General features: G+C 41.5%; 1 protein-coding gene across 2 annotated transcripts in view; it reads left to right on the top strand.

The window, feature by feature from the left end:
• The first annotated feature begins 4,193 nt into the window (after window positions 1–4,193).
• The window catches only part of TMEM161B (transmembrane protein 161B), a 54,116-nt gene continuing 37,320 nt past the window's right edge, over window positions 4,194–20,989 (top strand). For both annotated transcript variants that reach the window (XM_072860742.1, XM_072860741.1), the window contains exons 1-2: window positions 4,194–4,751; window positions 17,183–17,286. In XM_072860742.1, coding sequence (XP_072716843.1) covers window positions 4,749–4,751; window positions 17,183–17,286 — 107 coding nt within the window. In that variant the 5' untranslated portion in view covers window positions 4,194–4,748. The remainder of the gene's footprint in view (window positions 4,752–17,182; window positions 17,287–20,989) is intronic.

Genomic DNA, 20,989 nt, shown 5'->3' with positions numbered 1-20,989 from the left:
TTCCAAAAAATAAACTAATGAGCCCTCTCTGGAACAGATTTTGATGGTTTTGCCACCATTTTTCTTCAATATCCTCTCATGTGTCGAGTTAGGCTTTAAGTGAGTCTCCTAGTAGTCTTCACCTTACAAAAATGGAAAGTACCCCAAAAAATGGAAAGTTAAGAATAAACAGAACACATCACAATGACATGTGTTCTTGTTGTTCCCTTCATAAATAACTTTGTACTGATATAGGACTGCCAATTTTCACATATTTACAGGGATCTATTCACCTACAGATAAATCCAGTGATTTTCAAAGTACTTAACATAAAGGTCAGCCCTGGCTTTATCTCAGATTCCTGTTCACAAAATAATAGCAACTTCCCTTACCTGGTGGGTAAACTCTAATGCCAAATACATGAGAGATCCCCATGCTACGGTACTGCTAAGGGAGAGTAATGCCTATTGGTGCATTCAGGGCCTTGACAGGACCAGAGAAAATAAGGGAAAATTTTCAGGTGGGCAAAATTGCACCCAAGTTTCAGTGGGTGAGTCAGAGGCAGACTGCTCAGTATCTGATTCAGATCTCTGAATGATTGTCAGAGACAGGTAAACCTCTTCCAGAGCTAGCCAGAGACTCAAGAGGTATTTAGGCCATCCAAATGTGAACCATAAGATTTACGGATATACTGTAAGTGATAAACCTGGTGTTAGATTTCATATAAACTTTTATAAGTCTTACAGCTCGCTCTGCTTCACTCCATGGAACAAATTCTTCAGAGCAAGGAAAGATGCTTTCTAGTTTTTCTCATAGATCCAATGAGAGGCAGAACTTCCACAAATCTAGGAAAACAGACAGAACATTCATTTCTTCAAGCAGCTCTTGTTCATCCTTTGTGCAATGACAGTGGTGCAGGTGGAAGAGGTTCCTTAAATACGCCTCTGTGCTTGATTCAGAAGAACGCAGGAAACTTCTAGTATGTTTTATGTTTTGGCTTATGCTAGACAACTCAAACCCCAGCATATCACAGGAAGTATTCTTTCCTGCAAGAAAATGTTGCTAAGTAACTGCATTCTGTTTTTTATTTTTATGAGGTGACTTGGCCTTCGTTGATGTAAACTTACCCTCTGCTTACCATCCTGTCATGTAGGGACTGTAGATGGTATTATAATAAAATAAATATTATCTTTTAAATTTTGTTTCAGCAGCTCGGTTGCCTTGCTTTAACATTACACTGCAGACTTCTCAAATGTCTGTAAGCATTTCAACTCCCTCCAGGCTTGTTTTCCAGAGGAAGATTTCTTGGGCTTTTTCCCACGTGGGAAGCTGAGAGATAAAATGCATCTTCAAAAACGTTTATAGCATTTTATCACTTTCAAATGATGAGGATCAGATGGAAGTCAGTGAAACCCCCCAACTCCTGACAGGAAAGTGCTGTCCCACAGATAACGACGAGATTAGATCTCCTTAGCCCTTGAGTTGAAAAAAGGGAATCTCCTTGACATAAGTTTTCCTCCTCTCCATTTCCTTGAGACGCTGCCTTTTTCTGGAGCAAGACTGCTGCCGTGTCAGAGAGTGCAAAGTTATTTCATAACCTAGTCGTGTTGGAGATCAGAAACAATTGTGCCACGGCCCTGTTAAGCCTCCTTTATAGCCCCTACGATGTAAAGGTCTGCTGGATACAAAAGTGAGGGCAATCCTTGACAACACAGTAACTGTGACATCATGAGGAACTTCGAAGGCTGAGGACCCTTTTTAGATATTTTCTCACTAAATCTGATTAGGATGATGTTGTCTCCCTCACTCTCTTTGCTGAAAGTCATTACCCATATGGCCATGGCAGCAGAATGAGACCTGTGCTACAGCCTCACTACAATCACATGCACTTAAACCGCTGATGAAACAGCTTGTCTCAGATCAGAGCACTGGAAATACTCTTCATGAAGAAGGTGGGACAGCGATCAGCTCTAATACCAAGCTTAAGGTAGGAGCCGATAGAGATTGTAATGAAAATGTTCTTGGAGCTCATCAGCGTTGCGAATCCTGCTCCTTCCTACGTGTGGATTTTTCTGAACCCCTAATGATGTGATCTCAGCATACCTTCGGCAAAACTGGCAAGCCTACATCTGCTTAGACCTAAAGTAGAGTTTAAGTCATGCTAGTTGCCAGATAACATGTTGCATGTTCCGCAAAAAATAGATTTTTTCCCCTAGAGGTTAAGGAACACTTGGTGTGGGGGAGGAAATGGTAACCTGGAGGAAATGAGAGTTTAGCGATGTGGAATAAAGAGAACGGAGAGGCTGCTGAGACCACACTTGACAGTCTAGAAATGGCTAGGTATTTTTGGGGAGCCTTGCCTGTTTCCTGAAGAATGAGGCATACATGTTCCGCTTAACCCAGCCTTGTATCCAGGCAGCATGGGCAGCTAGGCCATGTCTGCTCTAATGGGTTTCCTAAAACTTGTCCGCTGTGCGAGACGAGAGGGTTTAGGAGAGCACCAGCACAGGCGAGATGGTGTTTGTATCAGCGGCACTTAACAATGCATGGGACAATCTTCTTCAGCTTGCTTGCTGCAAAGGTCCTACTCAGCCCATACAAATCCTTACAAAAAATCCATTTTTGCATCGTGATTACAACAACTTTGGCCTTGTTTTTGTGTGAATATTGATTTTGTTAAACACCCTTCAAGCAATACTAGGGCTCCAAACTCATGCTTGTTAGAGTTCAAGCCAACCAATATGTAATTCTTGTTTCGGTTAATGAAATAGCTCTACTTGTTATCAATTTCAAGTGCTTACTTTTCATAAAATGCCACCGAATTCTTATCAGCGATGAAATCTCACGCCAAAGAGTTCCACAGGTAAGTTGGGAATTTCCTTTAAAAGACACACACTTTTGAGACTTTTACATTCAAAAGTGTTAAATGTGTCTCCAATCGATTGCTCTCCAAATGCATCTGATCTCTAAGCGTTCCTACACTAACAACAAGATTAATGCTTTTCAGTTGTAACTTTGCTTTCTTAAGAACTTAACTAATTTTCTTTAGTATTCCCTGTATGCCAGGAACACGATTACCGTGTAACAGAATGCCTTTAGAATTTGTTATTTTCTTACCTCGACAGTGCTCTTCTCTACCATGCTACGTTTGCCACAAACGTCACCGAATTACCGTTAATAAATTGGGAGGCCCAAGACTTGTTGACTAAAATGAAATGGTTTGAATAGGTCAAAACTGTCTTGTCTTTGTCCTTGGTACTATAATCTGTTATTTGAGTGGATTTCCTTTTAAGTCTGTTTGCTCTATTGTTTTATTATTGTGATGTTGAGTGGGTTTTGTTGGGCTTTTCTTTTAGCTGCCACGTATTTCAAAGGAACAATTAAAAACGTCAGAATGTCAGAGTTTCTAAGTCTCCATGACAGTTGTTAAGATGTTACTAAATTATTCTCTCCTAGGTATTTGTGTGTGGAGTGAGATTTACACTCACTGTGAATCCTCCTCTTGGGATTCTCTGAAAGGCAGGTAAAGCTTGTCAAAATACCAACAGATACAGATAAACATTTTCTATAAAAATACTATTCATCCGTTCAAGCAGAATGTTTGCCCTTCAGTTTCCAGTTCACGCATGACGACCGTGGCAGTACATTTCAGGCAGCAGGATTTACAAGAAAGCCGTTTTGTTTTTTCAGTTAGAGATAACGACAATTTGCCATCGCTCTTTTGGGACAAGCAAGGCTGATTATCAAGGCACGTCCTCTTATGACAGGAACTACGCGGTCAGCGGACCAGAGAGCGAAAGGCGAATATCGTTTTGCCTTGGAATTGCTGCGGGAAGGCAGACACACGGTGCATTTTCCTCAGGTCAAACGGCTCCGCGCCTTTTCCCGCCTCCGCAGCACATCGGCGGGCCCATGAGATGGCGGTGGGCCCCACTCTCCTCAGGGCCGCTGGCGGATCCCTCCAGGCGGGGAGGGCTTTTCGGAGGGCCTCTCTACGCCCTCGCAGCCCTCTGGGACCACCGTTAACCGCCGCTCTCTCCCCGATCTGCACCGCAACCGCCATGGCCGACGAGGGCGGGGGCCCGCCCCTGCAGCACTTCCGGCTTCAGCCTCCAGCTCTGCGCATGCGCCTCGGCGCCGCCAGCCCCGAGCGGGGGAAGCGACCACGGCGCATGCGCGGACGCGCCGCCGTACTCCCTCCCCACCCCCCTCCCTTCGCGCGGCCACTGAATATCCGCCACCCCCCTGCCCCGCGTCCCCGTTTCTCTCACGGTGGACACCGACTCCCCCGCCGGTTCGCGGGACTCCCCTCCGCGGGGTCAAGCGGGGAAGTCAGCGCTCGGGTAGACCTCCCGCGTCACGTGGCCGGGGTCGCGCCGGTGCCCTGCCCGGGACCGGCTGCCCAGGTGGCGCCTGACGGGCCTGGCGCAAGGAGGCCGGCGGGTGCTGTGTCCCGGCGGGCCCCTCCCCTCGCCGCCTTCCCCTCCTCCGGCGAGGGCGGAACGGCAGGCGCGGGGGTGGCCCCCGAGGCGCGCTCTCGGCTCGCCGCGGCCCAGTCCGCGCAGGCACTTGCTTGGGCAGCTCAGGCGGGCCTCGGAGCTGGCGGGGTCCTGGCGTGACCTCCGCGGCGAGGCGTGCGCCGGGCGGGAGCCGGCGCGGCGGGGCCTGGCGGGGCGGCGGGAGCGGCGCGGCGGATTTATGTGCTGGGAGCGGGGCCGGGCCGGGCGGCTGGAGCGGCGGCGGCGGCGGGCGGGGCCGGCTCGAGCACCATGGTGAGCGGGGCAACGCCGGGGGTTCGGGCGGCGGGACCGGACCGGGACGGGGCGGCGGGGGTGGGGGGGGGGAGGCTGTGGGGTGAGGCCGCCCGCGCTGCCGCGGAGGGCGGGGGGCTCGCTGCGCTCCGCCGGTGTCCTGTGGCTCGGGGCTGAGGTCCCGCCGCCCCCGGCCTGTCCTGGCTGCAGGAGCAGCTCGGGGGCTTGGGGACGTGTGGGGCGGGGGGGGGACAGCGTGGGTCTCCGTTATCAGTCCTCACGAAGGAAATCCCGTGCCGTTTGCTTCTCCACCGCGACCTTGCACCGACGCGTTTTTACTCCCCAGTGGTCACGTCCCTCTTTTGCTGTTTTCCACTAAGAAGCAGAGTGGGCCGCCACGCTTTATGGTCTGTATCAGGTGTAAGATGTGTTTCTACAAGTATACAGAACTGCCTGTTCGCATCTGCTGCAGACCCCCCCCGTAAACACACCATTTAGTTAGCTGCGGTCTTGTATCTAGGAACCTTTGCCAAACACTTTAGTTTTCATTACTGCTAGTTAATTTTCGGTGCTCTGGGTTACGTTGCAGCTGTAGCATATGCTGTGGCAGCACGCGAATGCGTTGGGTTTATGAAAAATCCTGCCTCAGATTACTTTTCTCGACAGATGTTTTAGCGCAGGCACAACTCGCTGCACTCGGCGTAATGCACGCTAAATGAACTTCTCGTAATATAGACAGTAACAGACGGGCACAGTTTGACTGGTGTGATTACTGCTAACGACATAAGCTTGGATATATGTTGCATATATGCAGCTTAGATAAAGGAGGCCGAGTATTTACTGAATGGATCTCCTTCACTATAAGGATATGCTGAATTTTGTATTTAGGTCTTAGTTACCATTTAAAACACTGGAGTTGGTTGGTTCTGCTTTTCACATACTTATTTTACAGATATGGGATATATGGAGCACCACAGGGATACATGAGTGCTGGTATAAAAACATATTTTGTACGTGCCATTAATACATATATTTCTCTGCCATACGGATATAAATGTCAACACGTAATTTTAACTATGGCAGCATAGTGTTTGTTCAAATGATGGAAGTCTTGCTTAGGGAATACACTTTAGAGTTACACTTTGAGTAAAATCTGACTTTTAACTGTTCTAATACTTACAGATTTAATCACCTGGTTCTACTCAGGTTTTTTTAATAGTTTATGTTTTGAAGCCTGACAGGAGCTGTGTAGGTTTTTTTCTCATTATGTCTTTTCCTCCATTTTTTTTCCCTTTTTCTTTTCTGTCAGATTAAACTACTTAATCAAAAGGTCTTGAGAGACTCCTGTCGTTTGCAGGAGTGCATGAGTACTGTTGCCTAGCTCTGTGTTTGAAGCTACTTTTGGAAACCTGCAAGCAAATACAGCTTTTCCTTTCAGTGTAGGTCCTTATTTAAATAAACTGAGTGCTAGCTTCTGTTGCCTGATGGGGTTGAAAAATCAGGTCCAATTTTCTTTGCTAGTTGCTGGCAGCATGGACAAATAATCTTTGTGTGTGATTCCATGACGTAAGCAAAGTGAAAAGATGATAGTCCACTTTTATGCTCTTTGGAAGCTGTATTCTCCAGTTTCAAAGCAACAGGAGAATGAAATGTTCATCAGTTTCTTTTGCATCAAGAGCCGTATAAATCAAGCCATCAAAACAATTTACTGGCAGTGCTCTGCCAAGCTGGGACCGCCAGGACTCATCAATTCATCGATATGGTTGCAATGCGAGTTAGGCTCACAACTTTAAGCTCTGCACAAGTATCTTAATGCTATAAGGCCATGGTGTTTTAGACTGTTCAGCAGAGATATTAAAGACTTTTCACTTTTTATACTTGGAAGGATTCCTGTAATTGCAAAGCCTGCTATGTAGAAAGCAGATGTTCTGCAGAATGAGAGCTTCTATAGTTCCTACTTGTGTTAGTTGGGAAAGTATGGGTAAACTAGATTTTTTAAATATTTGAATAGTAGTAATTGAATATAACCTTGTTTTTTCCTTTGCGGTAGATCAGTTCTCTGAACTAGTCTACCTGTAATTTAATAATACATTGGATATGTATTGGTGTTCTGCACAACAGACATTCTGTATTGGCTTCTTCAGTAATAATGATAATTCTGCGGTTTTATAAATGCTCTTGTTCCGGTCATGAGATTTCTATAGCAATAACTTGATTTGCCTAATGATCACTAGTTCAGTAATCTTTGTGTTTAGAGAGCCACAGTGGAAAAAGAAGCAAGACTGTCAGGTAAAATACAGTTGGCTGACTGGGTTGTAGTTCTGGTTTTAAACAAAACACCTTGTTTCAAAGGGAGTCATGCTGCTGGTGACTGATTCCATCTAGCAATTTATGGCTCTCCTTTGAATATGTGGAAAGACAGTGGTCAAGAGGGAAGTGACCTTTGGGTGGGAAAGACCCGTGAAGCTGAGCAGTTTGGTGGTAGTCCCGAATTCCTTCTGTGTTCTTCATGCCACTTTATGCATCTTTGGTTCATCACTGCTGTGTTGCAAACAGTGGTAGGTGTAGGAAAATAAAAATTCAGGGAAAACTTGGTCATGAAAAAAGAAAAAAAAATAAAAGTCCGAATTTTGAAGAGGTCTCTCGGCATAGATTTCTTTCCCAGAACGAGTTTTATGAATGTCTGATTTTTACAAATCGTAAGATTTGAACTGCCTCAGATTGCCGACTATACAAGGTATCACTCTGACTATAGGTATTTTGTGAAAGTAGTCTTTTTCACAGGAAGCATGCATTTTAAGACTTTGTACAGTGAACTTGCTTTTCTTTGGCCATCCCATATAATGTTTTCTACTGTTTAGTGAACAATTTTCAATTGCTTTTATATTTCAGGAGAGCACTGCCTTGCTTTCGCAAGCTGCAGCTTCAGCATGACCATATACATATGGAGAAAATTTTGCGTATGGAAAAGTCTCATCTAATAGCAAGAGCAATAACGTGTCATCGATTAAATGGCATTTCAAATAGATTGTATTGATTTAGCCTCTAGGCTTCACAAATACCATTGCACTTTTGGAATTGTAGAAGATAAGAGTATTTGTTATATTCTCCTAGAGATCTCACCGGTCACTAATATAAACTAATATAAAACTAATATAACCGGTCACCGGTTACTAATATAAAAGCTTTTCCATTTCTTACTTGAAAATTCACAACCTTGTTAGTATGTTTGTGTGCTACCATTGAAAGAGATTGATATGCCCTGAATTAACATCTATAGAATACTCCAGTGCACATGTGTAACAATCTTGTTTTTAGAAGACTTGCCACTTCAGAAAGTAAGTAGCTGGCACTGCATTTCTGAAGGTGAAGTTGTAAATAGGATTCTACTAGCTGCTTTTTCAGGCATGCAGTTGTCTACTACTGCAGTCCGGGTGCATGCAGCAGTTAGCTTCAGCTCAAGGCCCTCGTCTTGCAACGGAAGAGATGATTATTATTAGAGAACAAGTAGTTTCAAAGTCCGGTGTAAAGCTAGGTGTTTGAATTATTTGTAATGTCTGCGGTAAGGGAAAAAAGAGGGAAAAACCTGACCTGTTACTACAGGTGTGGGAGAATAACCTTGGGCAAGGTCAAAATGAGGAGACTGGAGTGGTGTCTTGGTGTAAAACTATCAACCATGGCTATCTTTGCTCTGCTTGTTCTGTAAATCAATTCATGATGAAAAGAAGAAAGTCCTTTAGGCAGGAGTGCTTTTAAAAATGTATTTGTTTTTTTTTTTTTGGTTACTGTTCTGAGATAGCTGTCGGTGTGTTATAAGTACACTTAACTTGCAGATAAGAGTATTGTAACTTTATCTTAACTGCTTATTCTTACTTTTTGTTCTCCTAATTATCAGCAACTGTGTCTCCAGGTATGTAGTATAAAAGGTATAGGCTGTGAAAATCGAAGTCTAGGTTATACTTTGTTCAACCTTATACTGTAGCCTTTTGGACCTATCATTTTTTTTCACTATTTTAAGAAATCTGGCAATCTTCCCTTTAATGTAGCTGCTAACACTTCTCTTGTAGACCACTTATGCATTCTCTGCTATGTTTTATTAAAAGCTTTCTTGTAAAACACGTGCTGTGTTGCACAAGCCAAAGAAAGAATGCCATACTTACTGAAAGTCCGGGAATTGAGCAGATTGCTCAAGACTTTTAAGACACCTCTAACCAAAGACCTTCCTCTCTCACAGAAACACAACCAGATTGCAGTTTATTGGACAGTGTAGTCCCTATGTGGTTGTACTATTTCAGTCTCATCTTTGACCACAAAGTTGCTTGCCAGCCTCTGTTTTGCAGAGAAACTGACTCAACTTTCTTATGTAGTTGTCTTTTCTTTGGCTGAGTGCTTCTCAGCATTATACAGATTGACAGAAATGTCTCTGACCAGCGAGATACTGATTCTCTCTCCAGTGTCTTGAGTTTGGATTTCAAATTCCAAGCTGTGAAGCCGAAGCATGATAGGGACATGGATGTATGTGGAATTAGAGAATGCTGAAGGTCTTATGAAGTGGATTCAAATAATGTCATTTTCAACAAACTGTTCTGTAACTGCAGACACTTTATTTAATCTGTGCAGCAGTTCCTCATCTCTAAGAGGTAACACTTATATTACTTTGGAGTCAAGCCTGTCAATGATTGTGTGCTCAATTACTTTATCACAGATCGCATGGGTTCATGGTTTCCAGGTTTTGTTCACCAGAGGCCCTCAGAACCCCCATGTGATTGTGGACTTTGCCCTTGAGCATCTTCTCCCTCAAACATGTATCATACTCTATTAAGCAGGGCTAGATTTTTTGTTTAAGTTGTGGATTTCTGGCTAAATTCTAAACTCTGCGTCCTCTAATTTAGAGTATGGCAAGTAGAGGATATAAGAGATTGGTGGGAACAAACACCTAATCTTCATTCATGTTCCTGAAATGAGTGGTTTTGAATTTAAACTGAAGTTGATGGTAATGGGAAGACTTAAAAGTATGTGGGAGACTTGATCTAGGCAGAGCCTGAATTGGAATGAACCCTGTATTTTGTGGTTTTGTGTGGGGAAAAAAAAGTGTGTTCTAGTGTTGTAATATGAGGTAGTTTGGGATGTTGTAGAATTTTCCAGAGTGTATTAATAAACGTGTAAGTAGTGTGTAACCACGTACAGGCAAAAGAGTAGAGTTGGTAAAATGTTGTGCTTTGCTTATAGCATGTTATTTTGAGTGGACATATCACCTACTCTATTCCTGTGCCATGTGTTCTTGGCTGATTGCAAGAAGATTAATGCAGTGGAATTTTTTAATTTCATGTGACAGCTTTACTCTGTTAACATGTTGCTCGTGGCTGATTACTAACCTTCAGGAATCAAGAGAAAAATACCCTGATCAAGTGAGTGGGTATATCCATTTTTTTAATTGATTGTAGAGAAATACCAGAAGGATATTTCCACCACAAAGTCATATTTAAAATTGAGATTAGGGATATCATTGTTGTTTTTTTTATTTTTATTTTTTTAAAATTTTTGTAATGGCTTAAAATTTGCTAGGTTGTTTTGAGTTGTAAGCTGAAATACTTTTTTGTAGGTATTTCTATTTTTAAGAAATGCAGGAGTAACTTTATGGGAGTGAGTATGGTGAATTTCTGCTGAAAGGGGTTGGGGAAGTTGCAGAGAGACATTCAGTGTCTTAAGACGAAATGATCCTAGTGGGTTCAGTTACAACTTGCCGCCTTCACTTGAGTAAGGAAATGGGTTTCTGTAGGTGCACTTTTCAACAGTCTGTTGCATTGTAAGTATTTTAGCTCAGCTACTGGACCTGCTACCCTGTATAAAAAATAACTGCCTTGATTTGCATCATTTTCCCTCCTGTTATCTTGAGTTGAAAAGACATTTTCTTTCCCTTACAAATAGGAAGCCCTAGGAGTAATTGAAGAGACACACTGACACCTGATTAGGCAGTCCTAATAAAAACTTTATTCTAGGGAAATATTAATGTAACTTTACGCTGCGATAGTGAACTCTGAGGATCATGGCTTGGTTGGCAGGCTAGATGGAGGGGCAATGGTTTCTCTCGTACATTGGGTAGAAGTGGCTAGGGTTATCCTGAGGTGGTCAGAATAAATATTTGATTTTAAAATGCATGGTTTGTTTTGTAAACAAAGACTATACATGTCCTGAGCAATTTAGTAATTTAAATATATCAAATACATTATGCAGGCAGCTTGTTTTAATAACACTTCCTTTCATTTTAAGTACACTTCCCCTTAGCTAGGGAATTGGTTTGAGTATTCTTATGCACGGGACTCCAAGATGCAAAGAATCACTAACAAAAGTAGAGTGTTTAAAATAATACATCATACAGCTTTCAATCCTGATCTTGATCCCTGGTCTTGGTGACACGGAGCATAAGCAAAAGTGAGGCCTTACTTTTTGAGGTACCTCAGAAAATTGATGGCAGCAATGTAAAGGAGCAGTAGAAATTTCAAGGAGGGAGGAGGGGTTAGCAAAGAGAGGCTTGAGTAGTAAAGAAACTTAATGATATCTTAAAAAAAAAATCCAACAAACAACAAACCAAAGGTGTTATTTCAAGTTATAAAGTAACAAGTACTTCTAAATGATACTTGGCAGTTTGTTGTGAGATGTGTAGTAACATATTGAAAGTGTTTACAAATGCTGAAAGGTAATTTAAGCATTTAAATTAATTTATTTAATTATTATTATAATTATTATATTTTATATTTATAAAACAATAATTATTATAATAATTATAATATATATGTTATATATATAACATATATGTTATATATAACATATATATTATATGTAACATAATAACATATACATATATAACATAACATAAATAACATGTATATATTATAATATATTATATAATATATAATATTATAATATTATAATATATATAATAATTATTAATTATTATATAATTAGTATAATTATTATTATTATTTAATTAAATTAATTTAAATAAAGTAATCTTAATCTCCCTTAATCATGTTTTATTAAGGAGGATACTGGACATCACCTATAACATTTCATCTGCCTGTAATTTTTCATAAAAGCAGTATTGACACAATTTCTGATTTACTTAAATGAAAAAAAAAAAGGCATTGAAGGGAGAAAGAACTTTACTGAGTACAGTATTTAAGACCAAAGAAGATATTGCTGCTGGTGAGGAGGAAGAAGGCTGACGAAGTGGATCCTGTAGGTTAACAGCTGGTTGCATAGTGGGTATCGACAGCAGGAACTTGACTTGTATGACCACAGGACCCTCTCTGAGGTTTGAGGACTGCTAGAAAGGGACAGCATCCACCTGACCAAGTGGGGCAAAAGCATCTTTGCTAACAGGCTGGCCAAACTGGTATGGAAAGCTTTAGGCTAGGACTGAGAGAAGAGGGAGGTGATGACTGACAGATCAAGAAGAAAAAGTGATGGACTGGATTGGTAAGCAAAGGTTGCAGGGTGATTTGGAGATGAGTCCTTGAAAACAACTAAACAGGGCAGAAGGGAGCCCACACAAGTACATAAGCACAAACAAGGAAATAGCTGTACACAGATAATGAGGCCAGCATTGAGGAGGAGAAGCTTTTAAACCTCTTCTGGGAAGAGGTGATACACCTGAGTGCATCTCTGACCTGCCTGTACGCTAATGCATGCAGCATGGGGAGAAAATGGGAAAGTAGGGGGCTGTGTGAAGTTGCAGAGCTATGATTTAATCGGGATAACAAAGATGCGATGGGATAGCTCATATGATTGGAGTGCTGCCATGGATGGATGCAGGCCCTTTAGAAGGACTGGCTGGGGTAGTGAGGAGGGGGACTTGCTCTTAAGTGAAAGAGCAGCAGGGATGCATGGAGGTCTGCCATGGGATGAATAGTGAACCATCTGAGAGCTTATGGGTAAGGACTAGAGGGCAGAGCAACATGGGTGATGTTGTTGGAGGTGTCTGCTGTAGATAGCCTTAATCATGAAGAAGTAGATAAGGCCTTCTTTAGACAATGGGAAGAATCCTCAGGTTTCCAGGTGCTGGTCCCATAGGGTACTTCAACTACCCCAATATCTTCTGAAGAGACAAGACAGCAGGGCACAGGCAATCTGGAAGATTTTTTTGTGTGCTTTGATGGCAGTTTCCTAACACAGGTGATTGAGGAGCTGATGAGCAGAGGTGCTGTGCTGCACCTCAGACTTGCAAACAAGGGAGAACTGGTTGGTGATGTGATGGTCGTGCAGCCTTTGCTGCAGTGGCCATCAGATGGTAGAGTTCAGGATCCTGAGAGAAGGAAACGAGGCAGGTAGCAGGTTCACAATCCTAGACTTCAAGAGAGCAGACTTTGGCCTGATCAGGTCTCAGCTTGGAAGAATCCTATGGGATATGATCTTGAGGAGAAGAGTGGTCTGGGAAAGCTGGTTGACTTTCAAGGATCACCTCCTCCAAGCTCAAGAACAATCCATCCTGATGTACATGGATGAACAGAGAGTTCAGGACTAAGCTCAGACATAGAAAGGAAGTATGCGAGTGGTGGAAGCAGGGTCAGGTCACCCAGGAGAAATGCGGAGAAACTGTCTGAGCATGTGTCCTGGTTTCAGCTGGGATAGAGTTAATTTTCTTCTAGTAGCTGGTACAGTACTGTGTTTTGGATTTAGTACGAGAATAAGGTTGACAGCACACTGATGTTTTAGTTGTTGCTAAGTAGTGCTTACGCTAGTCAAGGACTTTTCAGCTTCCCATGCTCTGCCTGGTGCACAAGCAGCTGGGAGGGGGCACAGCCAAGACAGTTGATCCAAACTGGCCAAAGGGCTGTCATGGGCAGTCATGAGACCCATAGACAACGATCATGGGCGGTATAGAAACTGGGGGAGAGTTGGCTGGGGAGGAGCGATGGCTGCTTGGTCAGCGGATGGTGAGCAATTGCATTGTGCATCACTTGTTTTGTACATTCTTTTATCATTATTATTACTATTTTTCTCTTCCTTTGCTGTCCTATTAAACTAAACTGTCTTTATCTCAGCCCACAGGTTTTACTTTTTTTTTTTCCCCTATTCTCTCCCCCATCCCATGGCGAGGAGTGAGCGAGTGGCTGCGTGGTGCTTGGTTGCCATCTGGGGTTAAACCATGACACCATGCAGGGGTGGGGTAAGGAAAGCCAAAGCCCACTTGGGGTTGCGTTTGACGCAGAACATGAATGGCAACAAGAAAGACCTTCTACAAGTATATCAACAGCAAATGTATTGTGACGGAAAACTTGGGCCTGTTGCTGACCGCGGCAGGAGACTTGATGGCAAACGACGTAGGAAAGACCGAGATACTAATGCTGCCTTTACCTTGGTCTTCAGTGATTAAGTTTGTCTTCAGAAATTCCAGGCTCCTCAGACCAGTAGAAGAGTCTGGAGCAATGAAGGCTTACCCTTCATGGAAGACTATCATGTTAGGGAACATTTAAACAAATTGTAGATACACAAGTCCATGGGTCCTGATGGGATGAACCCATCAGGCCAGTGTTGTTGCGAGGTCACTCTCTTTGGCCACCCTCACTCTATCTTTGAAAGGTCATGGCAATCAGGGGAGATTGCTGAGGACTTCAGAAGTCAGGTGTTGCTTCTCTCTTCAAGAAGTGAGAATATGGGAACTACAGGCTGGTCAGCCTTCCCTTGATCCCTGAGGAGGTAATAAAGCAAAGAACCCTGGCAACTAAACCCAAACTTATTAAAGACAAAATGGTTTGGGGAGTAGTCAGCTTGGATTTATAAAGGGAAAGTCATGCTTGACCAACTTGATGGCATTCTACGATGAAATGACTAGCTTGGTGGACAAGGTAGTGGATACTGTTTATTTTCACTTTAGCAAGGCTTTCAGCACTGTCTGCCGTAACATCCTCGTAGATGAGCTGATGAAGTATGGACTAGATAAGTGAGCAGCGAGGTGGACTAAAAACTGGCTGAGGTGCTGAGCTCAAGTGTTGTGCACAAAGTCCAGCTGAAGGCTGTTCACTAGTGATGTGCCCCAGGAGTTGATACTGGTGCCAGTGTTATTTAGCATCTTCATTAACGACCTGGAAAATAGAAGAGAGTGCACCCTCAGCAAGTTTGCAGATGGTACAAAACTTGGAGTGGCGGCTACGTCAGGTAGTTGTGTTGCCATTTGGAGGGACCTCTACAGGCTGGAGAAATAGGTCAACAGGATTCTCATGCTGCTCAGCAAAGGGAAATGCCAATATTCCTGAGGAGGAATAAGCCCAGGCACCAGTGCATGCTGGGGGCTGTCCACCTGGAAAACAGTTTGGCAGAAAAGGACCTGGGGGTCCTGGAGATCATTAAGTTGACCATAAGCCAGCAGTGAGCCCTTGTGGCAAAGGCAGCCAACAGCACCCTGGGCTGCATTATGCTGAGAATCACTAGCAGGTTGACAAAGGTGCTCACCTCTGCTCAGCACTGGTGAGACACTGGGGTGCTGCATCTGGTTTTGGGTTCCCCAGTAAAAGAGAGACATGGGCTTACTGGAGAGAGTCCAGCTCAGGGCCTCAAAGATGGTGAAGAGACTGGACCATCTGCCATACGAGGAGAGGTGGAGAGAGCTGGGACTGTTGAGCCTAGAGAAGGGTCAGGAGGCGTCTTACCCATGTGTCTAAATGGGGAGGAATAAGGAAGGTGGAGTGAGACTGTTCGCAGTGGTGCCCGGTGAAAGAACAAGAGGCAGTGGGCACAACACAGAATATTCCATTTAAACATAAGCAAGAAAAAACTATTTAAGGTGAGGATGGTCAAACACTGGCACAGGTTGCCCAGAGAGGTTATGGAGTCTCTGTCCTTGGAGACGTTCAAAACCCAACCGAACACATGGCTCTGAGCAACCTGCTGTAGTTGACTTTGTTCTTAGCAGGGGAGCTTGGTCTGGCTGATCTCCAGAGGTCCCTTCCAGCCTCAGCTGTTTCACCATTCTGTAAGAATTGCTCTTTCCTTTCCCAGATTATCTTTACATTGAGAGAAACTTCTGGTAAAAATAACATGTGGTTAAATTTCCTCCAAGAGAACAGGTATGCTAGGTGGGAGAAGATGTGTTTGAACACTGGCAGTACTGTGTGCTGTGCTGATAGTGAGGTGTTCTTGAGGGATGAATCTCACTTCTTCCTTTGGGGAATTTTGGATAAAGTGTTTCTGAAGTGTATTAGCTAATCTATATTTTATTTGCCGATGGTTAATTGTGTACTGCTTCCATATGTAGAAATACTTTTGCCTTCTGACCTTCTATAGCACATTGCATCAGTACAAAGCTAGTGAAGTGTAATTCCCAACTTCTACAACTACAGATGGAAATATTTTATCTTCAAAATATTGTTAGTAACTAGCAATATCCAAAAGTTGATATCTAAGAATGAAAGTGAATATGAACTTTTATATGCCACTGCTCAAACATGGCATTTTGGGTGCTGATTGAAAAAGTGCCTGTATTCCTTTCCATGAAAAAGTATTCTGAAAAACAGTTTAAAAGAGCAGAAATGGCTTAATTGATTAATTCTTAGTGTCTCTTCACTTGCATGTTTTTGTAAATTTCCCTTGCATATCTGTTTGATACTTTTTACTATTGCTTCTGATGTTTTAAGCATGAAAATCTTGCATGTAAATAGATGAAATATGGTGTACATGCTTCACACTGGTTTTTAACGTGGTGCTAGTATTAGTTGATAGAATTTCATGTACAGGATAAAAGTAATACGATGCAACATTTCACTCATTGTTATTTAGCTTTCAAAGTTTAAAGTTGCTTTATTTAAAAAAAACAACACAACAACCAATAGTCAGAATTAAAGCTTGCTGGGTGATGAGGAATGAGATTGCTGCTGGCTCTGCTGATGTGCCAAATCCTGATCGGGAGCTGGATGTCAAAGTGAAGCTGTGTTGATTCCTGTGTGCCCTCCCCTCCCTTCCTCACCTGTGCCTGCAGTTCAGCGAGGAGCAAATGCTCTGCCCTAATCAAAGGCTGAAATTTCACGACGTGGATGTTGTCAATTGTTAATTCCGGTGGGTTTGTGTGGTGTCAGCTGTTAAATCATGTCAGAACTGAAGAGAACACAAAAACCAAGGTTGTAATTAGTGATGTAATTTTAAGGTATAATGTCTTGTGAAATGCCATGTCCACATGTGGCCTTACAGTCTGTGAAACAGGGAACATGCGTTACTGGCCTCGTGACCTGGCAATGCCTTTTCCCTTTGATGAAGCATGTGGCTGACTATAGCAAGTTCCAGGGGATTTCTTGAAAACTGATATGGTATGTTTTTTTTTTCCCCTCTAGTTTAAAAAGAACCAAAAAATGTTATCCCTACCGTACAAGGTGTTTTTAATTTTTTAATCTTTTTTTTAAAGGTACTTCAGCACTTTTCTAAAACACATATTGACTTGCTATTAACTTATTCCTCTACAGGGTGTGATAGGAGTACAGTTGGTGGTTACCATGGTAATGGCTAGTGTCATACAGAAGATCATACCTCACTATTCTCTTGCTCGTTGGCTTCTCTGTAGTGGCAGGTAAGATAAGAAACAGTTGCTATACTGTGTGTGAATATGGTAATGCAATTATGCATTAGAGTAGTAACAGTAAAACATACTAATTTAGGTTGTTTTCTTGAAAAGTAATTAATCTGCTGTTCTTAAATTTATTCCCGTAGCATCGTGACACCTGACTTACAGGCTCAAGGTATAAAAACAGTGTTGCTGTAAAAGAACAGACTTGTTTGTTGCTATTAATTGTATTAAAGTTAGCTGTTGTCCAGCTCTTTTATTATTAAAGGCACAAGCTACATGCTTTATTAAAAAGCTAAACTGAATACGAGACACTGAAGAATGGAAGGATTTTTTTCTCTATACTGCCTCAGTGTTCTTGATAATCCACCTGCTGGTTAGCCTTGCATATAAAGAGTGCTTAGGTATTTATTAAAAATTCTATTTTCTTAATACTTCATAGGACAGGATTAGTATAAATTTCAATATACTACTTCCTCATAACAATAGATCAAACAGACATAATGAGCTGCAAGGGTAGCATTCCCTGTGTGGCTGTATCCATCATAACAACAAAAACCAGCAGCTGTTTTGAATATAAATCAGTGTCTTAAACATTAAAAGAATCATAGACACTGTGTTTTTTCGTTTGGGAAGAAAAACACTTTGTATGTTTAGAAGGTAATGTGCTGTCTCTTGTAATTGTTAAATTTTTGAGAATACCAAATCTCTACTCCCTGATTTCTGAAGGGGTATCCTTGAATAATAATGTGCTCCATAGGAGTCTTAACCAGTCTCGTACAATTTTCCATTGCCTTTTTTCCTCTGCACCTCAGAATTACCAACTTTTTTCTTTTTAGTTTTCTGCTTTTCATCACCCAAAGAGTTGCTAATGAAAAATGACTCTAAATGTTGTTTAGTTGCGTGTTAGGTATCACTGGTTAGGTATAATGGAAAACAGTAATTTTCAGGTGAGTAATATGAACAGGAATCATACTCTTAATTGTTGTGTGAAGTTTTGTTGTTGACCACATAGGCAGGGTATTGATCACTTTTTTGTGCTCTAAAAAGAATGTTACATTAATGAATATGAAATTGCATACCATTTATTTTTAAGGTGTGTTACTACCATAGTGTTTTTTATCAGCAGTTATTCAAATGACATTTCCTACTTTTTGTCTAATTTAAAATATTTATTTAAATTTTTATTTCAAAATTTAAGTATTTAATTGCTCTTTTGAAAGAATTGCTCGATATTATGCCCATGGTCTTCATTCTTGTGAAGCTTTCACTTTCTGTATCCTGGTTCTAAGGCATGCCTTGTGCCAATGATTGGGAGAGGTTTGCTGTTCAAATATTTTTCATAATCCTTTTCTCCTTTTATCTTTGCACACCTGCAGATTGATAAATACATAAAGCAGGATTTCTGCACTTGTGCTTATGGAATTCTGCTCCCACTGAAGTCAATGGGAATCTTATTATTGCCTTTCATCTTAGTAGCCTTGAAAATCTCACTGTTGCTTTTCAGTGTTCTTCTATTTATCTGGTAACTATTTTAGTGCATTGTAATTTCAGTCATTGTGAATAGTGTCCTGAATACAAGAGTTATGTAAAGAGCCAGAAATAATTCTGTGTTCCAGAAATAAAAACAATTCAGAAGCTTCACTGCAACAAGGATCTGAATTTTAATGACAGAAAGAAAAACAGTTGTCTTCTTAGTTTAGCTGACAAACTATCTTTTATGTTAACCCATTTTCCTTAGTGCTGTCTATTTGCTAGCAGAGTTTTCTTTGACAGACCTGTGTGGGTGGGGTTGTAGAGGGTTTTATACACACCTAAGTGTACAGGCACAGGCAGACACATTCTTAAGCAGTCCAGCTTTCCTAGGAAAAGTTACCACCTGATCCTCCTTTCCTTTGTCAATATACTTCAACTAGTCTTTGGTTCCCAAAACTGGTTTTGAAGTTATTTGGCTTAAGTGTCTTTCTTCCAAAGGGTTGGGAGACTTTTCTAAGCAAGGTAGTCTGAAATGTCTATGGATAGCCCTTGCCAAGTGAGAGGGAGGATAAACACGTTACCAGACAAGCCAGAAACTCTTAAGTGGCCAGTTGGCTTCAAGATGCCTGTATGTGTACATTCAAAGTCCATTAAAAGGAAACATAGACACTTCAAAGTTTAAAGGAATTGTTAGAATGGGTAGACATAAGATAATTATTCATTTACAGAATGAACAGCTATCATTGACTGTTTAAAAACTATTTACTTAAATTTGTAAACAAATACAAACTTTTTCAGTCAGTGCTCTTTTTGGAGCTTGAACAGAATTTGAATATTCATATTTATTGAAGCCAATGAATTGGCAGCCTAAATATCTGCATAGGCCTTTGCATTTTTAACTAATAAAACGTTCCCTACCACAATGTTGCTTTTAAGTTGCTCAGCTATGTTCTATTTTCAGGCCACTTCAGGAAGACAGGACAAAACGGATGTTTTGTTGTGCATTCATTAATGACCTTCATTCAAATTAACTGGGGCATATCTGTGCTGCTGTTGCTATTCAGACTAACTTGGATATGTCAAAGCTACAGAGCTACAGAGTAATCAGTTGTGGGATCTCAAGTTTTCAACATATATATATAAACTAAAGGAGATATGAACTACTATTTTTTTTTTTAGCTCTACCTTTGTGAAAATGTTTGTTCAGATTTCTTGGTTTTGAGATTTTAAATGGAAGATGTGTAGGGTTTAACAACTAAAAAATCCCCAAACTCTTGTATCCTATTAGTTGTAATTATGAATCACTTGCAACATAATTCTGTTGTGTAATTAAGAGCAAATTGTGGTTTAAGTGTTTGATTTGTGTTAGTATGTTACAGAGAACAAGAATTTTGTCTATTCTACTGTAATAGGTACTGTTTCTCTATCTGTGCAGGAAAGATTGTGAAAAATTAGATTCCAACACAGGTGGTTTTCGTCATTAGAGAACTACTTGTGGTACTCTCAGCATGCCAAGTTCAGATCTGGGAGATGGTGAATGACAAAGCAGAAGACTCTCTGCTTTCCCCCACTTTCTCTAGGTCGTGTGAAAGATAGGAAGAAGTTAGCATCTCCAATGTAGTTTGTCTTCTTGGATGAAAAGGTAGATGCTCTGGTTTCTGTGTGATTCTCAGTCTTAACAAAGTCTCTTTCTCAGCAAAGTTTGCAAACAGCAAATTTTTCAGCTGGGACCACACATGATAAAAATAATGAAGTAACTTTCACTCTCACTGATGCATCAAAAAACCACAAAATTCAGTCCCTCTCTCCCCCCCCAAAAAAAACCACCTCCTTGTTCGTGCAAAGTCTGTAGTAGTTGCCATTTTCAGTTTTTGAACTGGCAGTGAATTCCTTCAAGGGAAATTTGCAGCGTGCAATGGTTTGGATCTCTGTGATGTATTATTGGTTGGTACTGAAGTTCTTTTCTCTTGAAGCAATCCCAGCATCAGCTGATTCTTTAGCCTAGCCATACCTACTGACACAGGCTCGTAGAATCCCCTATTAACCAGGTTGTATTCTTTAATATTGCTGGCATGAACTCTTACTTATGCATTGCACCAGTTTTTAAGTTATTTTAAGGTCATGTCCGTGAGCTCTGTGCAACTGTCTGTTTAATGCTTCATTATACCAGCAATTAAACTGCCCAAACTGGGAGCTCTTCCTGTCTTGTATTTTTGTTGCACCATTTTTCTTC

The sequence above is a fragment of the Ciconia boyciana genome, chromosome 4, assembly GCF_034638445.1.
Source record: "Ciconia boyciana chromosome 4, ASM3463844v1, whole genome shotgun sequence".
NCBI classification, from domain to species: Eukaryota; Metazoa; Chordata; class Aves; order Ciconiiformes; family Ciconiidae; genus Ciconia; species Ciconia boyciana.
Note: the sequence above shows the minus strand (reverse complement) of the source record. Positions and strands in the feature narration are given on the sequence as shown.